Genomic DNA, 21,040 nt, shown 5'->3' on the forward strand with positions numbered 1-21,040 from the left:
TGTTTCTGGTTGATTTTGTTTACTGTATATGTGTTTGCAAGAGAGAGAGAGTGAATGGGAAGGCACTGCTGTGCAGGAGCATGTGGTCCCTGTGTGTGAACAAGCTTCTAGCTCTGGCTTGTGGCACCCCTGGAGGTTTCTAGCTGTAAAGACCTATTCAATGGCAGACCTGCTCATGCACAGTCTTCATATGTGCCTGCCTGCACAGAAGATACTCGATGAACAGTAGTTATAGGGAAGTGCAACTTTGTTTTCTGTGTGGACAGAAGCAAGGACAAAGTTTGTGTGATGAAACCCTTGCAATAAACTGCAGCTCCATTAAAAATCAGTAGTTTTTCATTCATAACATCTAGAATGAATGAATGAATGACTTGCAGAAGGCCATGCAGAAACATGGTGACTGAAAAGTTTTCAAACCCTGTGCCTGTCTTACCATACCAGTTCCTGCCACTTAAGGATGAGATGAGGGACTTCTAGGTCTCAGTATCAAACCAATGTTCAGGAGTTAACATTCATAAAGTACAGTTTTAGGGCAGGGTTCTTTAATTTGAGAAAATGTTTTAATTATAGTGATGGTGATAATTTTTTCTTCTTGCTTTTAGTGTGAAAGAAAAGAAGAATTCATTGAGAGGATAAAGCAGTTGGATATTGAAACTCAGGCTGCGATTGTTTCACATATTCAAGAGGTAGGGTAATTAACTCCTCAGACATTTTCTTTCATGCTCTTGTGGAATATTTAGTGGTGGGTTTATTAATTGCGTCTTGATGTGTTTATAATGGTAGGGATACTTGAAACAAATGTTTATTTGCTTCCTTTATAGCCCGCCTTTCTCACTGAGACTTCATGAGGATTACATGGTATAAAATAGTGCAATCTGGATTCAGAAATTGCTAGTTGCATCTATGTTAAAGAGAAAAAGTGTTCACGAACAAGAACAATTGTTTTATCGCTGCTTTTTTTTGTGTGAGATCAGGGCCCTGCAGGATTTGCTTCAGTTCTACAGGGCTTGTAAAATGGAGATGTTCCACTGGGCCTTTGGTTGAGATGGCAGGTTCTCATTTGTTCTGACCTCCTCTGCTCTACCCCAACCTGGTATGTTCAGTGACTATTAGTTGTGATAGCCCACTGCCCAGTTTAATCTTGGGCACTTCTATAGACTTATAGGAGCATGATCCTAGGTTTATGGGCCATTTTGGTGTATCTAATGCACAACAAATTTTTAGAACTGTAAAAATTTTTATTGTATTATCTGTGTTTTTAATTGTTGTGAGCTGCCCTGAGCTCTGCATTCAGGGAAGGGCAGGATAAAAATCTAACTAACGAACAAATAAATAAATAATGGCTCCATGTCTACTGTACTTCTAAATTCCAGTCTTTTGTGTAGTCTTTTTATTTTTTTATTTCCAGCCCTTTATCCGTTGTAGCAGCAGCAGCCACATAGACCTGGTCTCTGTTGTGTCATAGTACAGTAGGGTGACCAGGTCATGGCTGGCACTCAGTGGGATGAGGCAATCCCATTTTCACAACAGTGTGACATCACTTCCAGGAAAAATGTGGAAGTGATGCCTTACTGCTCTAGGAATTGCTGGAAAACTGTAGAGTTTCCAGATATTCCTAGGTAAGTATCCCATAACTTCTGGGTTTTCCTGTCATGCTGTCATGCCAACTACAAATTTTATTTATTGTTAAAACATTTGTTACACCCACACCCCCATTCCTTTTGGTTCAGGGCAGCTGTACAATACTAGTTAAAACATCCCCAGCTAAAACCAAAGATAAAATAGCAACACCCTCCCCCCCTCCCCCAAGATGTATGCTAGTCAAACTCCTTAAAAGCTCTGGGAAACAGGCAGGCCTTGTAGTGCCTCCTGAAAGTCTCCAAGAAGATCTGCGGTTTTTAAATTAATTTTTCTTCTGCTGGCCAATGGTAACAGTGGGAAATGTGGGTTGCTGTCAGGACATCTCTTACCATATCAGATCTGCCAACATTGTACTATACTTCCCAAGATTCTTGGGGCTTTGTTCCTCTTTGCCCATATTAGTATTATCCTGCACCTGTCCTGGAGGGGAGGATCCCTTGAAGAAGGCACATATCCCATGAAGGTCCAGTTCAGTAGAGGTTCTGGAAGATTTTTGACAAAAATGAGGGCTCACCTAGGCCCCGTGATCCTGGAAATCAGATTGAAGTAGGTAGAATAAGAGGCACCAGGCCTCAAGAACAGTAAGAAAAATTGCTGTTAACACAGTTTAAGTTTATTCCCTGTTTTTTATTTTGTACAGTGTTGTCAATATTATGTGAGGACATTATGACACCCAACAATGATGTACTTTTTGAGCAACGATTTTGTGAAGGGTCCCCATTAATAATGCAACAGTAAGCACAAACAGAGCCTTCAACAGAAAACTTTTTTGTCACTGATGGCAAATCCTAGTCACCAGAATTATGGGGGGGAAGACTGCTCAGTTATATTTTCTATGAAGAGAATCTCAGTATTCAAATGTAGTTTAAGGGGAAAAGATAATCTCATCTGCAAATAATTTCGGAGGAAGTGTTCCCCACTTCCCCATTCTTTTAAAGGTACTTCTATTTTTCTTGACTCATTTCCATCTTTTCATTATTTTCCCTGCCTTTTCAAAAGATGTGGGATAGAATCTCTCTTACTAGTTCATTGGAGTTTTGTGTTTCTGTAGTGTAATGGTTATAGAGTCAGACTGGGAACTGGGAGACAGGTTCAAATCCACAGGCTTTCTGTTAGACCTTGACCAGTTACACTGTCTCATCCTAACATACGGTACCTCACAGAGTAGTTAAGAGAATAGGAAGAAGACTCTTGGAGGAAGGGTGGGATATAATAAACATGGATGGTAGAAATTTTTTTTAAGTGTAAATAACAGGGCATCCACCAGAGTTAAAATTTTGCTTATATAAAAACAATTTTCAAGTACAGCTAAAACTGCCTGGTAAAGGAAGATAAACATGCAAAGCACTCAAAAGCATGAACCCTTATATTAGATAATATAATTTTCTTGTTATGTAGTTAATTTAGCCTACAGTATTAAGGATATTCGTCAGGATGTAACTCATGTTAAACTTGGTGAGGTATCTCTATCAGCTAATGGACTACAGGAATGGTGTAAGCACTGTTGCAGAACTCAGTTTCAAATAAACTCAATGCACAGGCCCCCCCAAAAAGCTTTTTTTTTTGTCATTTCCAAGTAACATCTGTTTACACTTCTAGGGTTTTTTGTTCTTAATTTCAGGTGACACATAATCAGGAGAATGTATTTGACTTGCAATGGCTGGAACTGCCAGATATGGCACCAGAAGAGCTAGAATCTCTCTCCAGAAATATGGTTTTCCATCTTAAGAGGCTGATTGATGAGAGGGATGAATGCACTGAGGTATGTATAAAACTGCAGTTTCTGTTGGAGCAGTGTGCAGGGGAGGATCTCTCTTTTGTGCATAAGTTGTCTGTTAAAAGAAACACATGTACCCTGCCAACTACAGTTGTTCCTTCTCAGTCTAAATGAGTGTTTGGCCAGTGGTCAAAAGTTACTTCCACCCAGATTTGTGCCACAGATCTTCTTTTAGAGATGAGTGACTGGCTCCAAATACTAGAACAGAAGGAAGGTTTGCAATGATTATGCCATTTACTTCCCATCAAAAAGCTTAGTGTATAAACCCTTGAAAGCATATTTCTCTATTAATCGTCCTTTTCCTGTAGCAAAATGTTAGATTTCAAGCTCCTTTGAGAGCAGGGACCTCTCTTCTTATTGTTACTCTATAAAAATTCATTCACATTAATGGGAGGGCATAAATATTTATGACAAAATCTGGTGAAAGTGTAAGCAATGAGATAATAAACTATAGGTTCTTCAAGGTGCAACTGAGCTTTTTGTTACTGTGCTACAGACTTGATTTACATGGTTGTGTCATTAAACTTTATGTCCCTAAGTCTTCTGTACATGTTTTTTGTTTGTAAAGCAACTCAGGATCTGTTTGCAAATAAGTGAGAAATATCCTTCACTTATGTCACTTGGGTGGGTGGTTTTCTTGGTGTGTTTCCAGCTAATTGTAGATCTCACTCAGGAGAGAGATTATCTGCAGTCCCAACAGCCTCCAAGTCCACTAAAAACATCCAGCCCAGCTTCTCCCCCGAACCCAGTCAGCCGCCTCTCCAACGAGGACAAACAACATCTGTCTGTGGAGCTTGCAGACACAAAAGCTAAACTAAGAAGGGTCAGGCAGGAGCTGTAAGTATGGATATCAATCCCATAGTACTACTAGAGAACTATTATTTCTTCATGTTCTTTGATGCTGTAGTTCATACATGAAATGTAGCTCTCTTTTTTTTTTCAGTACACCGATGCTAACAAATGACCCTATTCAGATATGTTTCAAAACTGGGTTACTTAAAAAAATGATAATCAAAATAGTGAGATTGACTTGCCAGGTACCTCACCCTGAGAAAAAGTAGAGTAAAAATGTTACAGGAGAGGTAAAAGGAAGATGCCTCTTTCCCCAACAGACTTGATACGTTTCTAACTTCATGGTGTTTACTGATCTTGATAAATGAGCAACAAGGAGATGAGTACCCTGCTGTGATTCTCATGTAGGTCTAGATCAAGACAGGTAACCGTGTTTGTCTGTAGTGGTAGAAAAGAGCAAGAGTCCAGTAGCACTTAATGACTAACAAAGTTTGTGGCAGGATGTGAGTTCATGAGGTCTAGATATGTATCTGCCTGTTATGCATGTGAAGCAATGGTGGCTTCAGGGTCTAGCAGTGTCATTTCTAACTAACTTTCTTTATGATGTCCTCAGGGAGGAGAAAACAGAGCAGCTTGTTGACACAAGACATGAAGTAGATCATCTAGTCCTGGAACTTCAGAAAATAAAGCAGGAGGTGAGATCTGGGTAGCTGTTTTTTTAATTTTTTAAATTTTATTCTTAATTCTATTGATATGTGAATGTGCAAGCATTTAGGTTAATCGAGGGGAACCCTGATAAAACCTGCTGAAGAATTTTGTGTGATTCAGAAGCTTGCATAGTATTATGCCAACAGCTACTGGTGATTTTAAAATGCCAAAATTATGACATGCCAGCTCACTGAAAACTTACAAACATTCTGAATAGCATAAAGATATGTCAGTATAGTTTTTTTTACCGTCGTCTAAAAGACCCTGTTCCCCCTGTCCTCCAAGGTTTTCTCAACACTTGGAGAGACTTTTCTCTCTCTCTCCAGAAAATTGCCATCACCACCTGACCTTTGAAGGAATTGCCTGCTGGGAGGGTCAGGACTCAGTTTCCCTTCCAAGTTCTGAGGCCTTGCCTCTGTGTCTCCCACTGTCCAGCAGTTTGTCACCGTTTGCTGCCTTGTGTGCCCCTGGAGAAATAGCCGCATGCCAACTGACTGCCTCCCCCCAGCACTCCTTTTAAAATAGTGTGTCTGAGATGGTGGAGGTCTCTGTGGTACAGAGAACCACTACTAGCATCCAAGTTATAAAGTATTTATTAAAGGAAAAATGCTCACAAGCATACTTTTAGCATAGCACCAAATGGAGCAAGGGATTCAGAAGAAATGGGTAAAATGAAATTCCTCTGTCCCTCTCTTTATACATGCCCTATCAAATGTTAAAATATAGGACAGGCTCCTTAACTTAGGAAGTTACAGATCTCTACACAGTTGTCATTACCTTGAAGCTACCTGCAGCTCTCCAGGCCAGCACATGGTTAATGGCTCCTCCTGCAGACATCATGTAAAAGTTCTGTCTGCTCTGGTGGACTCAGAACCAAAATAGCCCTTCCCCCCTACTTCCAGGAGTTTTATCGCCTCTTCTTTCCCCCACCCACTGACCAGGTCTAGCCAGATCGGAGAAGCTTTTCTGGACATCTCCAGAATTTCCTTCCTGAAGTTTCTTTAGTATTTAACACCTCCAAATCCATTTCCTGCTTGAGGCAGCCATGAGGAAGCTCAGGCATCCTATTGTCTAGATCTATTAGCATTTTTATGGTGAGCTGAGGTATGTCTGGAAAGCACCCTTCCTGCCTGTTCTCTGCCCAGAGAGTGGGGGAAAGCTTTTAAAATTCAAAGTGAAAGTTTTGCTCATTTCAAACCTCCAATTAAAAAATGCATTTTTTTCACACCCATATTATTCTAGTTACCAGGAAGGGAGGAGGAATTATTCCATTTTCCTCAAATCATTAATTGGTCAAATGTATAACCGCCTCAAGCCATATTTTGTCACTGTTTCTATTGTTCCCAGGGTTATAAAGGTGTTCTGACAGTGAAGAAATGGAATGGAAAATCTTGCTAAATTATTAATAAATTTTAAAAAGCACAGTACCTGTTAAGAATCAAACCAACTCCACCTACAAACTTCATGGATTTAGTTCCTTTATTTTCCTCTGTTGTGAATATAGGAAAGCCCTTTATATAGAATTTAGACTGTTGGTCCCTCTAACTCAATAATGTCTAATCTAAATAGAAGTGGCTCTCTAGTTTTCAGGCAGACAAAGATCTTTGCCGGCACCTACTACTTGAGTGAGGCGGTGTTAGATATAGCAGTGGCTATATACAGCAGAGACTGCTGGGAGATGTAGTATTGTAAGACAGGAAGAAGAAGGGTAGAATCCAGGTCTGGGCCCAGACTGCCTTACTGAATCATACAAAAGTTGTTGTGCTTGTTAAAGATTTACAATAAACCCTGTTTAGAATTTAGAATCTAAATTGTACTCAGTTGCTTGATACAACACTAAGATCCCTTTAAATGAAGATGTCCGGAATTAAACCTTGGACTTTATTAATGCAAAGCATTTGCCCTCCCAACTCCTCCCCTACACTAGTCAGTTATCAGTTGAGGGCCTTGAGTCTGTCAATCCTTGTTGACTGGAGCTCCAAAATTTGAACAGAGGTGTCTTGAGTTTATTACTTCTCTGTTGTTGTTAAGTAGCTGTTAGCAGCAAATTAACTTGGTGTGGCAGGGCTTGTCATACATTTAGCATGAACTGGGGAAAATGGTGGTTCATTTAATTTCGTGATTCATTTGATTTCTGACCTGGTTTGTGTTTCATTGGTTCATTTGGTTTGGGAAGTGTCAAACTTACGGAGCCGACAGTAGGCTCTCTTCCACCTGTCTTCCAAGTTTGGCAGAGATTGGATTTGGAATGTCCGAGTTATGCCCCCCCCCCCAAGCAGGTGCCCCCCCAAAAGCTCAGCTCTCATGACACCTCTTCATTCTGCAGAAGGGGAGCTCCATGATTGGCTCCTGGAGCTGCCAATCAAGCAACTCTCTATGTTTCTAGGGTTCCCAGAAGTCCACCTTCAGTGTTGCTTGGAAATGATTTACTCAGCTTTAGACTGTCTGCGAAAATGAACTGCAATACCAGGCCAAACAAAGCACCAACATCTGGACTGGTTCAGAATGATTCCCACAATTTTGGCAGTTACCCACTGACCAACAAGCAAAAACAAGGCAGTCAAACCAGGGGTGTGGAGTACTAGTTACCAATTCATACACGAATTGCAATTCATGGTTCAGTTTGTGCCCATGTCTATTTAGCACTGATTGCTGAATCATTCTCCAGAGCTGAATGATTGTTCAGCCCAACAATGACTTTTCCACCTCACTGGTGTGTGTCTCCACATTTTGTGACAGGATTGTTTGTCATACATGCCCTTGTTTCCATCTGTGAGTGTCCTTCATCAGTGGACCATGTTAAAATTTTTGCTGTGCTGCTTTATTTTACTCAGAACATTAACCTCATGGGAGATGCCCGTTCTGCTCGGGCTTACAGAGATGAACTGGATTCCTTAAGAGAAAAATCGAACAGAGTTGAGCGGCTTGAAATGGAACTGGTCCGGTGTAAAGAGAAACTGCATGATGTGGATTTCTACAAAGCACGGATGGAGGCAAGTTGAAGTTTTACGAGGGCTGCCCATTTGTCTCTCAATGGCATATTTGACCTAATATATTGTGAAGCAAGAATGACCTTGTGTGGATTGTGGATGTGGTTGCCCAGGAGATGGGAAGAGGAAGGTACTAGCTGCAGGGGACAATGATGTTTGTCGCTATGCAATCACATCACTTCCATCATGACTACATGGAAACCATATAGTTTTGGCTTCAGCACTTCCTTGTTGTGTCGGAAATGACATCATTGAACAGAGATAATTAGCACCCTCCACCCCTGGTTTGACTGCCTTGTTTTTGCTTGTTGATCAGTGGGTAGCAGCCAAATTTGTGGGAATTTGTCTGCTGTAAGCAAGGACCTGGCAAGCCTTAATAACAAACTATTTTTGTAATGACATTATTTTGCCATTTTGAAAGTAAAGGTACAGATGGGGTTTCTTATGTGTCCTAGAGGTGTCTGGATATATGCATAGGTATATAAACATGCACATTTCCTTTAAGACTCACATTTTTTGGTTATTTCAAGTTGAACATGAATCAGCAGCGTGATGCAAATGCAAAAAAGTCTAATGCAATTTTAAGTTGAATTATGTTTATTCATATATACACATGTCTGTGTGAGCCACCCTGAGCCCGCCTTGGTGGGGAGAATGGGATATAAATGGAACAAAATAAAATAAAATTAATAGTATAATTTGCAAGTCATGAGAATTTTTAGTAACATTCTGAAATATGTAGAAAATTGGGATTAGTCCTGTAAAACAAGCTTACATTTCCACCAAAAAACTGTATGATGTGCAAGTTCTACTTTTCCTCATTTATATATTTCCTCATTTATATATTTAACAATGTTGGGAATTGCAAGGAACTTCTCTTGTCCACATTGAGTGAGTGGTCCCCACTCCTCAGTGTAGGATACGTAGTACTGAGCAATTTGTCTTGAAATAGTAGCATGCCGTAAAAAATGAGTATTGTTTTTAATTTGGCCAGCTTTCATGGGACAATAAGTTGTGCGTGTGGATTGGCCTACTGTATAATCCCAGTGTGTTTAACACAGCCTTCTTATTGTATTTCCTCTTAAGAGGCGATATCAGCCAGTGTAAATCTTCTACAGCGTTCCTCTCCATTGAGCCTTGTGCTGCTCTTGGAGACCAGATTCTTTCAGAAACTTGGGAGCTTTTATCCGAGTCCCCTTTTCCAAACATGTCAACATTCCCAGAGGAGAATGAGGATGGGGTGAAATCAAAATGAACCCAGATGCACAGCTTTAAAGAAAAATAGTTCAACACTAAAGTACAGTGTTCTTTAGATGAAAAGTTTCATGACTCTATTACTTAACCCCAAGCTGTAAAAGGTGTATGTATGCACAAGCTTTTTTAGTTAGTTACAAAAGGAGTGATTGATTAATGGCTTTTTTGTTAATTAAGTGAGAGAATAAATCTTCCATGCTCACATTGTTTGTTATGTTGCTTATCTAACACAAAGATGATTTGCAGCCAAAATGTCCCTTGAGTTCAATGCTGTTGGGAATTCCCCCCTCCCCTTACAGCTTCAGAGTTACTGTGGAGTAATTATTTCAATTAAATTGTTGCTTTAAGTGGGGAAGAAAACCTTGAATGCTGTAAGACAGGTGACCACCTTCAGCAGAACATTTATTTGGTTGTGAGAGTTTAACAGATCAAGTCTCTCCATGGATTATGCCTGCTGAACAGAGTATGAATTAAACCCCACTGTGCAGGTGGAAAAGAGTTGCATTGGTGTATCAGTAAGACTCAATTCCAGGGACGGGAGGTTGGAAATATAGAAGAGATTGCAGAGCGGGGATCCTGGATCCCACTGACTGTGTCTGGGATAAAGGACTTCATTTCTTCCACCCCACACTCTGTTGGACAGCGACATTCTCTGGAAGTTTTACCACCACCAATTTCTGTCGATATGTGGGAACTCATGAAGTTGTCCACAGTTCATCTTGAGTGCACATGTGCGTACAGGCTTTTTCCTCATGGCAGCTCTTTCCTGTGGAAACTACAGTGTTTTTATAGGTAGCAAGATCCAGGTGGGCAGCCATGTTGGTCTGAAGCAATAGAACAGTTGGGGTTCAGTGGCACCTTTAAGACGAAATTTCATTTAGAATATAAGCTACATTTACAGGACATTCTAAATAAAACTTTGCTGGTCTTAAAGATGCCACTGGACTCCAGCTTTGCTTTAGGTAGCAGAACAACACAGCAACAACAGTGCTTCCAGATGGCATCTTTCTCCACATTTTCCTGCCTCAGTCCCTGCAGAAATCCCCCCCCAAGCTTACCACCAGGGGGCTTTTTCTATTTTTTGTTTTTTAACCAGCAATGGACATACCAATATGCTTTTATATCAGTATGCAAATTGCTGATGAAAACAAAGAAATCCGATAAACCCCCTGATGGCATGAGGAGAAAGTGAATGGCTGCCGCATGGACAGGAACAGGGGAAATGGCTGTTGTGTGGACATGTTTGGGAAAACTGATATTTTCCTATCCACTTGGCAGCTTGCCTGGCTTTGTTGTGGCCTGTCCTAAAACATCACAACAAAACAAGTTAGGGTAGGATATCAAATAGAAAAAAATGTGGTTGGTACAAAGAAGCACCATGATGCTTTGTGGGAAGGGGGGAAACCCCTTCCCAACAGCATTGAACTGATTGCAAATCACCCATGTGGAAATGGCCAGATGTTGGAGGAACTTCCATGTCTCCATGGGGCAAGGTTTTTCTTCTTCTTTTGGGACCGTGTATGTCAAGAAGAAGGAGAACAAGAGTTTGTTTTATACCCCGCTTTTCTCTACCCTAAGGAGTCCCAAAGCAGCTTACAATCACTTTGCCTTCCTTTCCCCAACAACAGTCACCTTGGAAGGTGAAGTTGAGAGAGCACTGAAAGAACTGTGACTGGCCCATGATCACCCAGGTGGCTTCATGTGGAAGAGTGGGAAATCAAACCCAACTCTCCAGATTTAGGGTCCACCACTTTTCACCACAACACTATGCTGGCTCTCGAATAGTAAGTTATGGGAGGAACACAACCTAGTTCAGTCTTTCAAAAATAAGGTTTTATAAGGTTTATTTATCTAAGTGTCCCCCAAAGAATAAGTGAGTAGGATCTTGTGTTTGCAGACAGCACTGACTGCTTGTGGAGTTCCGAATCAGGTTCAGAGTCCTGGTTTTAATCTTCAAGGCCCTGAACAGCCCGGGGCCAGCATTCCTGTGGGACCGCCTTCCCTCAAAGGGCCTTAAGATCAGCTTAATGTCAACTGGTAATCCCCATCCCTAAAGAGGTCTGCTTACCATCAGCCATGGTCAGGGCCTTTTCAGCTCTGGCTCCAACCTGATGAAATGAGCTCCCTTTGGAGATCAGGACCTATTGCAGTTCCACAGCGCCTGTAAGACAGAGTTCTTCCGCCAGGCTTTCCTATGAGGCTGCAAACATCTGATAGGATTTGTCCCTCCTGCTGTATATTGCCTCAGACCTGTTTTTTGGCTGTTTGTATGTGTCAAAAGCCCATGACTTGAAGCTGATTATTAGAATGCATTGTGCAGAGCCAAGAACTATTGCCATCTTGTGTTTTAATTAATTGTTGTTGTTTTAGTTATTGTATATTGCTAATTGCTAATGTTATGATTTTACTGTATATGTATTTATGTTGTGACCTGCCCTGAGCCTGCCTTGGTGGGATGGGCAGGGTAGAAATCCCAGAAATAAAGTAAATAAATAAAATACAAAACAGAAATTAAAAAGTCCACTTTCTTGCTAGCTAAGCACAACTTTTCCTCTAAGGGCTAGGAAAGACAATCCGGGCATATGTGCAGGCTCTGACAGCTGGTGCTGATAAGTAGACCTTGAGCTCATGGAGCAGATGAGAGAATGCTTGACAAAGGGTTCCTTCCCATTACATATTTCCAGCAGTCTCTAGGAAGGGCTTTTTGCTTGTCCGGTAGCACTTTGAGGTTCTAATTAAAAATTCCCACCCACAGGAGTTTGGCTAATGAACTGTTCCACAAGATCAGGTGCAGCTTTGCACCTGGGACTTACTTTTGGAAACTGGATGCAAAGCTTACAGGTTGTATGCAAGGAAGGATGCGATGTAATTGACAGGAGAATGTTCTCCCCTGGGTTGAAACTTACCAGGCCAGGTGTAACTATCCTGCCCTTACAGGCAAGGTATAATCACCTCTAGGGTAACCATCCCACACTGTCTACCTACCTCTCAGCAGAATGTAGTGGAGGGCTCAGGTAAGATCCATGCACAAAACTGGCTTTGTTGCATATGTATTGCCCCTCAGTCAGTGTGTGAGCACCCAGTTGACATTAAAAACATAAGTCTGGAACCGGGTAAGGGGAGCAGGGGATAACTGCTCTTTTTGCTGCAAAACATCTTTTCCCTCCTCAGTCTTGCTTTCCTGAGAGCAGTTGAAATGAAGAAGGGTCTTTTGGGCAAACACTACATATGTGATATGTAGTTTGCTGCTGTGTTATTGCAGCTGCTTTAATTTCAGTCAGCTCATAGGCACAAGCCAGGGATGAGAAGTTTTATTTCTATGGAACATGCAGAGAACATTAACTTTTCCTGTCTACTTTTTTTGCAAATCTGAATCAATTCCCTGCTATGTGTTGTTTCTATATACAATGTCTGTTTTGAAAAAGGCCATGTATTTCCGTTATTGTCATATTAAAATTCCTGATTTTGAAAAGGTTAAGGAAACTCAACTACACACATTTGTTAGATTTTTTTGTTATTTGCAGGAGCTTAGAGAAGACAACATCATATTAATTGAAACTAAGGCAATGCTAGAAGAGCAGTTGATGGTGGCAAGAGCTCGTGGTGACAAACTGCATGAAGTTGAAAAGGAAAACCTACAGCTGAAATCCAAACTTCATGACATTGAACTGGTACGGTGTGATGTCCTTAGTTATCAATGGGGATTTCTTAGTTTAAGCTGCTTTTGTTGTTTTGGCTGACTGGACTATATATGATTATTCCTGTAGAAGGTAAACTATTTTAGAAACAGACTGAGAAATATGAAAATACAAAGAGCCAATTTGACAACAGTGGTCAACCATAGGCATGAAAAAGGAAAAAAACTAGTGTTCAAATTCTGTATGTCTCATGGTGAAAGATGCTTACTTTAGCTAAGATTTCTTTAATTTTTTTTTAAACCCTCTGATGTTCCTGATTGTATATTGGCTTGCTGGAGAGCATTTCTTTTTCTTTAATTGCACAAAGTTTAAATTAAAGTGTCTTGTTTTCTAAACAGTCTAGTTCAGCATACAATGTATACTTTCGTTTTGAAGTTCTGGTATTGGGCAAAGCATATTCCTGTAGAGATGGTGCTGTCTCTGTCTCCTGCTCATGTTTTCTCTCTGCACAAAATTCAAACATTCCTTTAACTTTTTAATTTATTAAATATTTATACCCTGCCTTTCCCTTTTGCTTAAGGCAGCTCAAATACACAATTATAAAAAATTAATAAAAACTGAAATTCTGCTCCAAACCAAAGAAAACCTAGTAATGCCTAAATAACATGCAGTAAAATGCCTGAAAGCTACTATCCATCAAAAGCCTCCTAAAAGTTCTTCACCTTATTGAGGAGCCCATTTCATAAAGTGGGGACAACCACAGCAAAAGCACAACCCCTCATTGATACCAGACAGGTTAAGTTTAACAATGAAATAACCAGAAGGTGGCGATCTGAAGATGATAGCTGGCATATGAGGACACACAAGGAGAAATAGTCCTTTAATATGTGTGTTCTAGGCCTTGAAGGCCTTCAAAAGTCACTTGCAGGATGCGTTCTGATGGCCAGCCCCTCAGAATTGGTGTGCTGCCATATTCAAAACCACTTGTAAATTCTAGGTTGTCTTTATGTGTGTTACCGTAATACAACCAAGAGGTTACACAAACATGAATCTGCTTGGCCAGGTTGGCTGTACATTCTTTTAGTGTAACTTATTTTCCCAGTATATCAAAAATGTGGATTTGATGTCTCGTGGTTAAAGTATTGGACTAGGATTTGGGAGACCCAGAGTTGAATCTCCATTCATGCCATGGAAGCTTGCTGAGTGAACTTGGGCCAGTCACACACTCTCCTCACAGGGTTGTTGTAAGGATTGAACAGAGGAGAGGAGAATGATGTAAGCTACACTGAATCCCCATTGGGGAGGAAGGCAGGGTATAAATAAAGTAAATAAAGTTTAAAAATGAATTGATTTATTGGAAAAAAACCAGTGACAATCCACTTTCCTGCTGCAACAGAACAAGCAGTGATACCCTTCAGCGACTGTTATTCTTAAAAGTTCAAAGCAGTTTACAACTCCTGCATTGATTATGTTTTATTAAGACTTCAGAGAATTAAATGTGAATTATGAAGTTGAGCATGTTATGGCAGGTTTGCATATAAACATGCTGCATGAGGAGGGGATTGGAATTTGAGTAGTTTAATACTCACATGGCCAAGACAGAGATGTGGTGCAATACAAGCACAAGACCAATGGAAATTTAACCTCTTTGAAGGAAGAAGAAGATGACCACGACATTGGATTTATATTCCGCCCTCCACTCAGAGTCTCAGAATGGCTCACAATCTTCTTTATCTTCCTCCTAAAAGCCTCCTGGTAGTAGGTGGGGCTGGGAGAGTTTTCCCAGAAGCTGCCTTTTCAAGGACAACTTCTGTGAAAGCTATGGCTGAACCAAGGCCATTCCAGCAGCTGCAAGTGGAGGAGTGGGGAATCAAACCTGGTTCTCCCAGATAGGAGTCCACGTACTTAGCCACTGCACCAAACTGGCTCTTTAATTTTGAAGGTTTACTGCAACCCTTTGTATCCCTGTTTGAACTCTAGTTCAGACACAAGGGGCTGTGAAATTGGTGACAATAACAGCATTTCCCCCTTGTTGCTGCAGGGATTTAAAGGCACGGTAGTTGTTATTCTAAGAGCCCCGTGGTGCAGAGTGGTAAAGCTGCAGTACTGCAGTCGGAGCCCTCTGCTCACGACCTGAGTTTTATTCCAGCGGAAGCTGGTTCAGGTAGCCGGCTTGAGGTTGACTCAGCCTTCCATCCTTCCAAGGTCGGTAAAATGATTACCCACCTTGCTGAAGGGAAAGTGTAATGACCGGGGAAGGCAATGGCAAACCACCCCGTAAAAAGGTCTGCCGTAAAAACGTTGTGAAAACAGCCCCACCCCAGAGTCGGAAACGACTGGTGCTTGCACAGGGGACCTTTCCTTTCCCAGTTGTTATCCTGGCCTAAGCAAATGCAACTCTTTTTTTAAGTTTTCCACCTTTAGTTTCCTTCCACAATTTGTTGCACTAAACTGTGAGAGCTGTACACTGTGGCAGAACATTTTGCATTTGAAAATAAACAGTCACCCAGAGCCTCTGCATCCTTGTAGACCCTTTTTCCACAGGAGTAAAGGTGTTTGCCAGGCTGGTCAATTCTGAAGGGCCAGATGTTTCCCCACCAAGCTTCTGAAGGACTATGAGATCATGAACAAGGAGATGGTTAATACTGTGAACTGTTTGGCTGGAGAACCCACAGCTCCCTGCAAACATCTGGTTAAGGAACTGACCATCATTAACTTAGTACATAATGAAGGGATCTGAACCACCTCAAGCACAGGTCTGATCCTAGGATTTTTTACGGACTATCTGGTTGTAACAGCTGACAATGAAATCAGACACAGAATAAATACACATTTATTATTGCAAGACTGTTATAGCACTAGTAATGTTTTTAATGTACTATGTCTGTATCTGTTTTAATTGGTTTTATGTAACATTTTATAGATACGTAAGCCACCCTGATCCTGCTTCGGCGGGGAGGGTGGGATATAAGTCAAACAAATAAAATACTCTTAACTGTTAAACATGCAGGCTAGAATCATGAGGTAATAATAAACTAGGTATGTCTGTTTCTGTGTGTCATCTCCATTAGGACAGGGATACGGACAAAAAGAGAATTGAAGAGCTGCTAGAAGAGAATATGGTGTTGGAGATTGCACAGAAGCAGAGCATGAATGAGTCTGTCCATCTAGGCAGAGAACTGGAGCAGCTGTCAAAGAGCACAGATCTGTCAGACAGTAAGAGACATGGAATGGTTTACCTCTTGTTAAACATTGCTGCCTCTCTTTTGGAAGATTACTTTAAGGTTGATATTCCCAAATAAAAGTACACAGGGGAAGCATGAATATCATAATGGGCAGTACCCAAAAGTGAGAACTTCCATGCTTTCATAGGGACTTTGGGACTCCCCATTAAACCTCTTAAAAGGCTTTGTGAGACCCTCCAGTGCCAGCCCTGTTACAAGGTTTTGCTCATGTTTGCTTCCACACCTTGCTCAGAATCATGCATCCCCTTGCTCACTTTCTCTAACATGTTGTGAGATTCTGGAGTTTTATGCCAAGAGTGCTTTAAAGGTACTCGTGTGTCTCTTTTACCCACATGTATCTGTGTTGAGCAGCTGCTATCAATCACAGTGCATGTACACATGGTAAATAAATACACATGCATCTTCATGCATGGTGGTGTACATGGCTGTGCATGTTTTCTACACTTACGGAGGAAAAATTGCTTTGTGAACCACAGTGAGATCACATTCTGGGATTGCAGTGTTTTCGTATTCAATATATATGTATGGAATTTGCCATGGAAATCATATTTAATGCATAAAGAGGGAAGTTTCTCAAAAATGGAAGGATAGGTTCAAAGGAAGCTGAAAGAGAGAGTCACAAAGGACATATCTCTTCCAGATGTTTGGAGGTATCTTAAAATTGCTGTTATAGAAAATCCAATAAAATGTGTGCCACATGCTAGAAAAGGGGGAAACTGCCCAGGAGGATACCAGTGGCATTAACCAGTGGAGTCAGAGAAGTTCTAAAAGACAAGATGTCTTCCTTTAAAAAGAGGATGTCCTGCCCAAATGAGGAACACACTCTGGCAAGCACACTAGCACTTAATATTTATTTAAATACTTTCAAAAGCACAAAACCAGTCAAAGGTCAAAAATTATGTAAAGGGACTGTGGAAGAGGGCAGAAGGATATTTCAGAGAAACTGAAAGAATTCTCTGCATTAATCTTCTGTGTTTCTCTAATATGCCTGTGATGGATGCCTCCGACAATATCATGCTGCCAGCAAGGATATGCTCCCTCTTGACTGAAAGGGCCCATTGACTTCATAGTGCTGGTTTCGGAGCACAGACTGAAAGAGGTTCCTGTAATTAATATGAAATCTTTCACATTCACAGGCCCATTTGTGTGTAGAGTTTGTTCTCAGATGCATCTCTACTTCGTCCCGCTTTAAAACTGTAAAAATCAGGGCAACCCTATAATCAGGTGGGGCAAGGCAGCTCACAGGCAGCAGGTTTAGGTACTGTTAATTAAAGAGTAGCAAGGGTCAAGTTGTTTTAATTATTTGTTACTTTTACCATCCAGGGACTGGGGCATCATTTGGATCTCCAGCCTCCAGCACCCAAATGTATCCGTCTGTGCCTGCATAAATGAGCAACCAGCTATTAAAATTTATGGGAAGCTTATCTTGCAGTGACTTGCCAGATCTTCCAACAATCTGCAATGACACATCTCATCGCTGGCATAAACAGTGATTATTTAATTAACAGCCACACATTTTTGAATTACAGATCTCCATTGAATAATGGTTTAAAAACATACACACAACTCTGCTTCTGTAGATAATTGTCAAACTGCAATTCTAGTTCAAGCTTCCCCTTTAGAAGGATGTACCTCTGCTTAGATTTGTGCTGTACATGATGGAAGGATCCCACTTTGAGCCCCCAGATTCCTTAATGACTTTATGTGATGGTAGTTGCAGAGTGTAGCCATGTTGGTCTGCAGTAGAAGAGCTAGATTCGAGTCCAGTAACATCTTAGAGACCCACAAGATTTTGGAGCTAAAAGCTTTCAAGAGTCAAAGCTGCTTTTGTCAGATACCCCCTGTGATCCACTAGACTAGTGAAGATGTAACACTTTCTCCCTATGATAACTACAGCTGGCAAATCAGGAACTATTCTAGGGAACATATTTTTCCTACCCCCCTGAAAGATTTGTCAGCGCTGATGTTAAATCCCCTGACCTAGGCAGGCTCTGAAAACCATCTAAAGCTGTGGTGTCAGATCCAATTTTGAAGGAAATTCTGGTTGCCCTAAACTGGTCATCATTAACTGTGGTTTTTGTCAGAACTGGAGAACTGCCCTGATCTAAGGAGAAGAGTAGCTGTGAGGGGCAAGTCCTGTTCCCAGTTTGGTAATCAGGGTCACAGGTCACTAGCATGATGTATTTCCTACTTTCACTCTGATTTGACTTCATATGTAGATGCTTACACTTGTGGTGGAAGATTGGAGGGGGAAACAACAGTTGAGTATAAACAAGTAGCAGTGGCAGTATGAAGGAATGGTGTTCTCATCTTGTTCTAAAGGGGACTGTGTTCACCTGATATGCATAGGATGGAGAAATAAACTATAATCCTAGTATCAGATTTTGTGATATTCAATAGCCGGTTATTCTGAATGTTGTGTTTCAACAGCAAGGAAATCTTTTGTATATGAATTGAATGAATGTGCATCAAGTCGTATCTTGAAGCTTGAAAAAGACAATCAGAGCTTACAAAATATCATCCAAGAGCTCCGAGATGCATCTGTTAGCACAGAAGAGAGTAACCTTAAGTTTGTGGAGCTGCAAAAGGAGAACCAACAGCTTGGCCAAAAGGTAACACAAAGATAGCTGCATATATGCGGGCTGGTTGGCATCTTGAGGTTGATCTTTTCAAGAGTTTTCCCATTTTGTGTTTTACTTCTGGTTGGGACTGTCAGCTCAAATGATGTTTTTAAGCCCAGGCTACCCTCAAGTGTTCTGTCACTTTTTTAAAAAGCCACATCTACATATCTTCACTTTTCTGTTCCTTTCACTGCATCAGTAATTTTTAATGTTTTTGTGTAAATCAGGGGTGGCCAACGGTAGCTCTCCAGATGTTTTTTGCCTACAACTCCCATCAGCCCCAGCCAGCATGGCCAATGGTTGAGGCTGATGGGAGTTGTAGGCAAAAAAACATCTGGAGAGTTACCGTTGGCCACCCCTGGTGTGCATTGGTTTGGATCCAGGGCTCCCAGGGCTTTTTTTGTAGGAAAAAAACCCCAGCAGGAATGCATTTGCATATTAGGTCACACACCCCTGACATCACCATTGTTTCACACAGGGCTTTTTTGTAGAAAAAGTGCAGCAGGAACTCATTTGCATATTAGGCCTCACCCCCTGATGCCTAACCAGCTGGAACTGCATTCCTGCTAAAAAAAAAAAAAAGCCCTGCTCACTCCCTCAAAGACTCCATTTGCAGGAAAAACTCATGGATCCTAGCCATACTTCATATTGAAAATCTTGCCAATTGTATTTAGATTAATTTAATACAGCTTTGCATTGAATTTTTTAAAATGTGTTTTAAAATTTTAATATTTTTATGTGTTTGGCATATTTACAGGATATTTTGTTACATACATACATGCACACACAGAGACACTTTTTTTTACATGGTAGCCAGAGCCAGTGGCTTAAAAACAAAGATTGGTTGACATAATGAGATTAAACAGTGAACATTTTTGAGTTTATTTTAAAGCAAAAGCCTACTAGAAGAAAGAAATGAGCCTGATAACTACTGTCCAGAAGCCTTTCTTTGCTCTTTATCACTGTTTTTTTTCTATTGGCATTCCCTGTCTCATAATGCCAGATGTTTTTCCCCCCGTTTCTTTGTATGACTGCCAACATATCAAAGAGTTCAACAAAAGAATATTTTGGGTATTGTGTGCTGCCAAAGTCCTGTCTTATCAGGAAGGGTGGCCAATTTGTTTATTTTGGGCAACTCCACCTGTTTTTTTAAAGCAGGGTTTGCTTACCATGTTACATTCTGCCCTCAAACTGGCAGATAAGAATGAATTTGTCCTTGAGTAAGTATATTGGGATGTCTCACTTCTCTGCACTTGTTCTGGGTAAACTTTGGGCTGTTTGTATGATCTCTCTATTTCTATGTATGCACTTACGTGATTTATAGTCAGCCATTCTTGCAGAGAACCAGTAATAGCAGTCTGTTGTTCATAGTCAAGTCCTGCCACTGAACCACAGCTCTTCCCTGGGTCGTGGCTGGCCAAGCACTGCCAAGCCAGAGCCCAAAAATATGTAAAACATGAAAGAGGTGACCAGAAATGGCAACTGTGCTTTGTAAGTGCAAGAGCAGCTGAAAGGCAGATATTAATAAATGTTTGTGGTCAACTGTGTTTCTCCCTGTTAACCAAGAGTGAGTCAATATGAAAGCTGCTTCACTGTGGCAGCTGTTAATTCAGTATAGAAATTAGTCAGATTTCTTTTTGCTTAGATCCCTTCTTGCTCGTGCAGTTGCAGACAGACAGTGTGGATTGCTCATCATTTTCTTTTTCTTTTCTTTTTTAAAAACCCTGTTTCCTGGATAGAACAAGAAAGGTTTTTGATTGTTTGAAGGGAATCTTCTTATACATTATCTAGACAGCTATTGGTCAAAGAGTATCTTGCTGGATTTATATCCAGAAATAGCCATGCAACTTTCCAAGGATTCTGAATATTTCATCACAGGACAAAAGCAGAGGCAGATGTGTTGTTAGATGTAGATTCTATGAGTTAACATGTACAAATTGATCTAGTCCTGTTTGTGCTGCAAGGATTGTGCTTGTGTCCTGGTATAGCTGAATACAATCAGCCTTTAGGCATATTCATGTGGATTCTCACCATCAGGGCCCTAATTTTTGCAGAGTCCCAGGTCGTTTGGAGGAGCCATCTTGCATACCCTTGATGAAATGAGTGAGAGAGAAACTGATCCTGCCCTAATTTTTAGTTCTCTAAAATGGGAATGCCAGTAGGGTTGCCAGGTCTGTGTTGGGAAATTCCTGGCGATTTAGAGGGTGGAGCCTGGGGAGTGTGGGTGAGAAGGGGAGGGACCTAAGCAGGGCATGATGTCATTGAGTTTACCTTTCAGGGCAGCCATTTTTTTCCAGGGAAACTGATCTTTCTACATTGTAGATCAGTTGGAATTCTGGGAGATCTCAGGCCACCATCTGGAAGTTGGCAGTAC

At 41.0% G+C, this 21,040-nt stretch overlaps 1 protein-coding gene across 3 annotated transcripts in view; it reads left to right on the forward strand.

The window, feature by feature from the left end:
• CCDC88C (coiled-coil domain containing 88C) overlaps window positions 1–21,040 on the forward strand; it is a 158,204-nt gene that overhangs the window by 91,562 nt on the left and 45,602 nt on the right. For all 3 annotated transcript variants that reach the window (XR_009556660.1, XM_060263332.1, XM_060263333.1), the window contains exons 6-13: window positions 603–686; window positions 3,263–3,403; window positions 4,071–4,255; window positions 4,824–4,905; window positions 7,753–7,911; window positions 12,687–12,833; window positions 15,872–16,016; window positions 18,476–18,657. Coding sequence is in view for 2 of the 3 variants with exons in the window: in XM_060263332.1 (XP_060119315.1) it covers window positions 603–686; window positions 3,263–3,403; window positions 4,071–4,255; window positions 4,824–4,905; window positions 7,753–7,911; window positions 12,687–12,833; window positions 15,872–16,016; window positions 18,476–18,657 (1,125 nt within the window). In the remaining variant the exon portion in view is untranslated. The remainder of the gene's footprint in view (window positions 1–602; window positions 687–3,262; window positions 3,404–4,070; window positions 4,256–4,823; window positions 4,906–7,752; window positions 7,912–12,686; window positions 12,834–15,871; window positions 16,017–18,475; window positions 18,658–21,040) is intronic.

This window comes from Heteronotia binoei, chromosome 21 (assembly GCF_032191835.1).
Source record: "Heteronotia binoei isolate CCM8104 ecotype False Entrance Well chromosome 21, APGP_CSIRO_Hbin_v1, whole genome shotgun sequence".
Classification (NCBI taxonomy): Eukaryota; Metazoa; Chordata; class Lepidosauria; order Squamata; family Gekkonidae; genus Heteronotia; species Heteronotia binoei.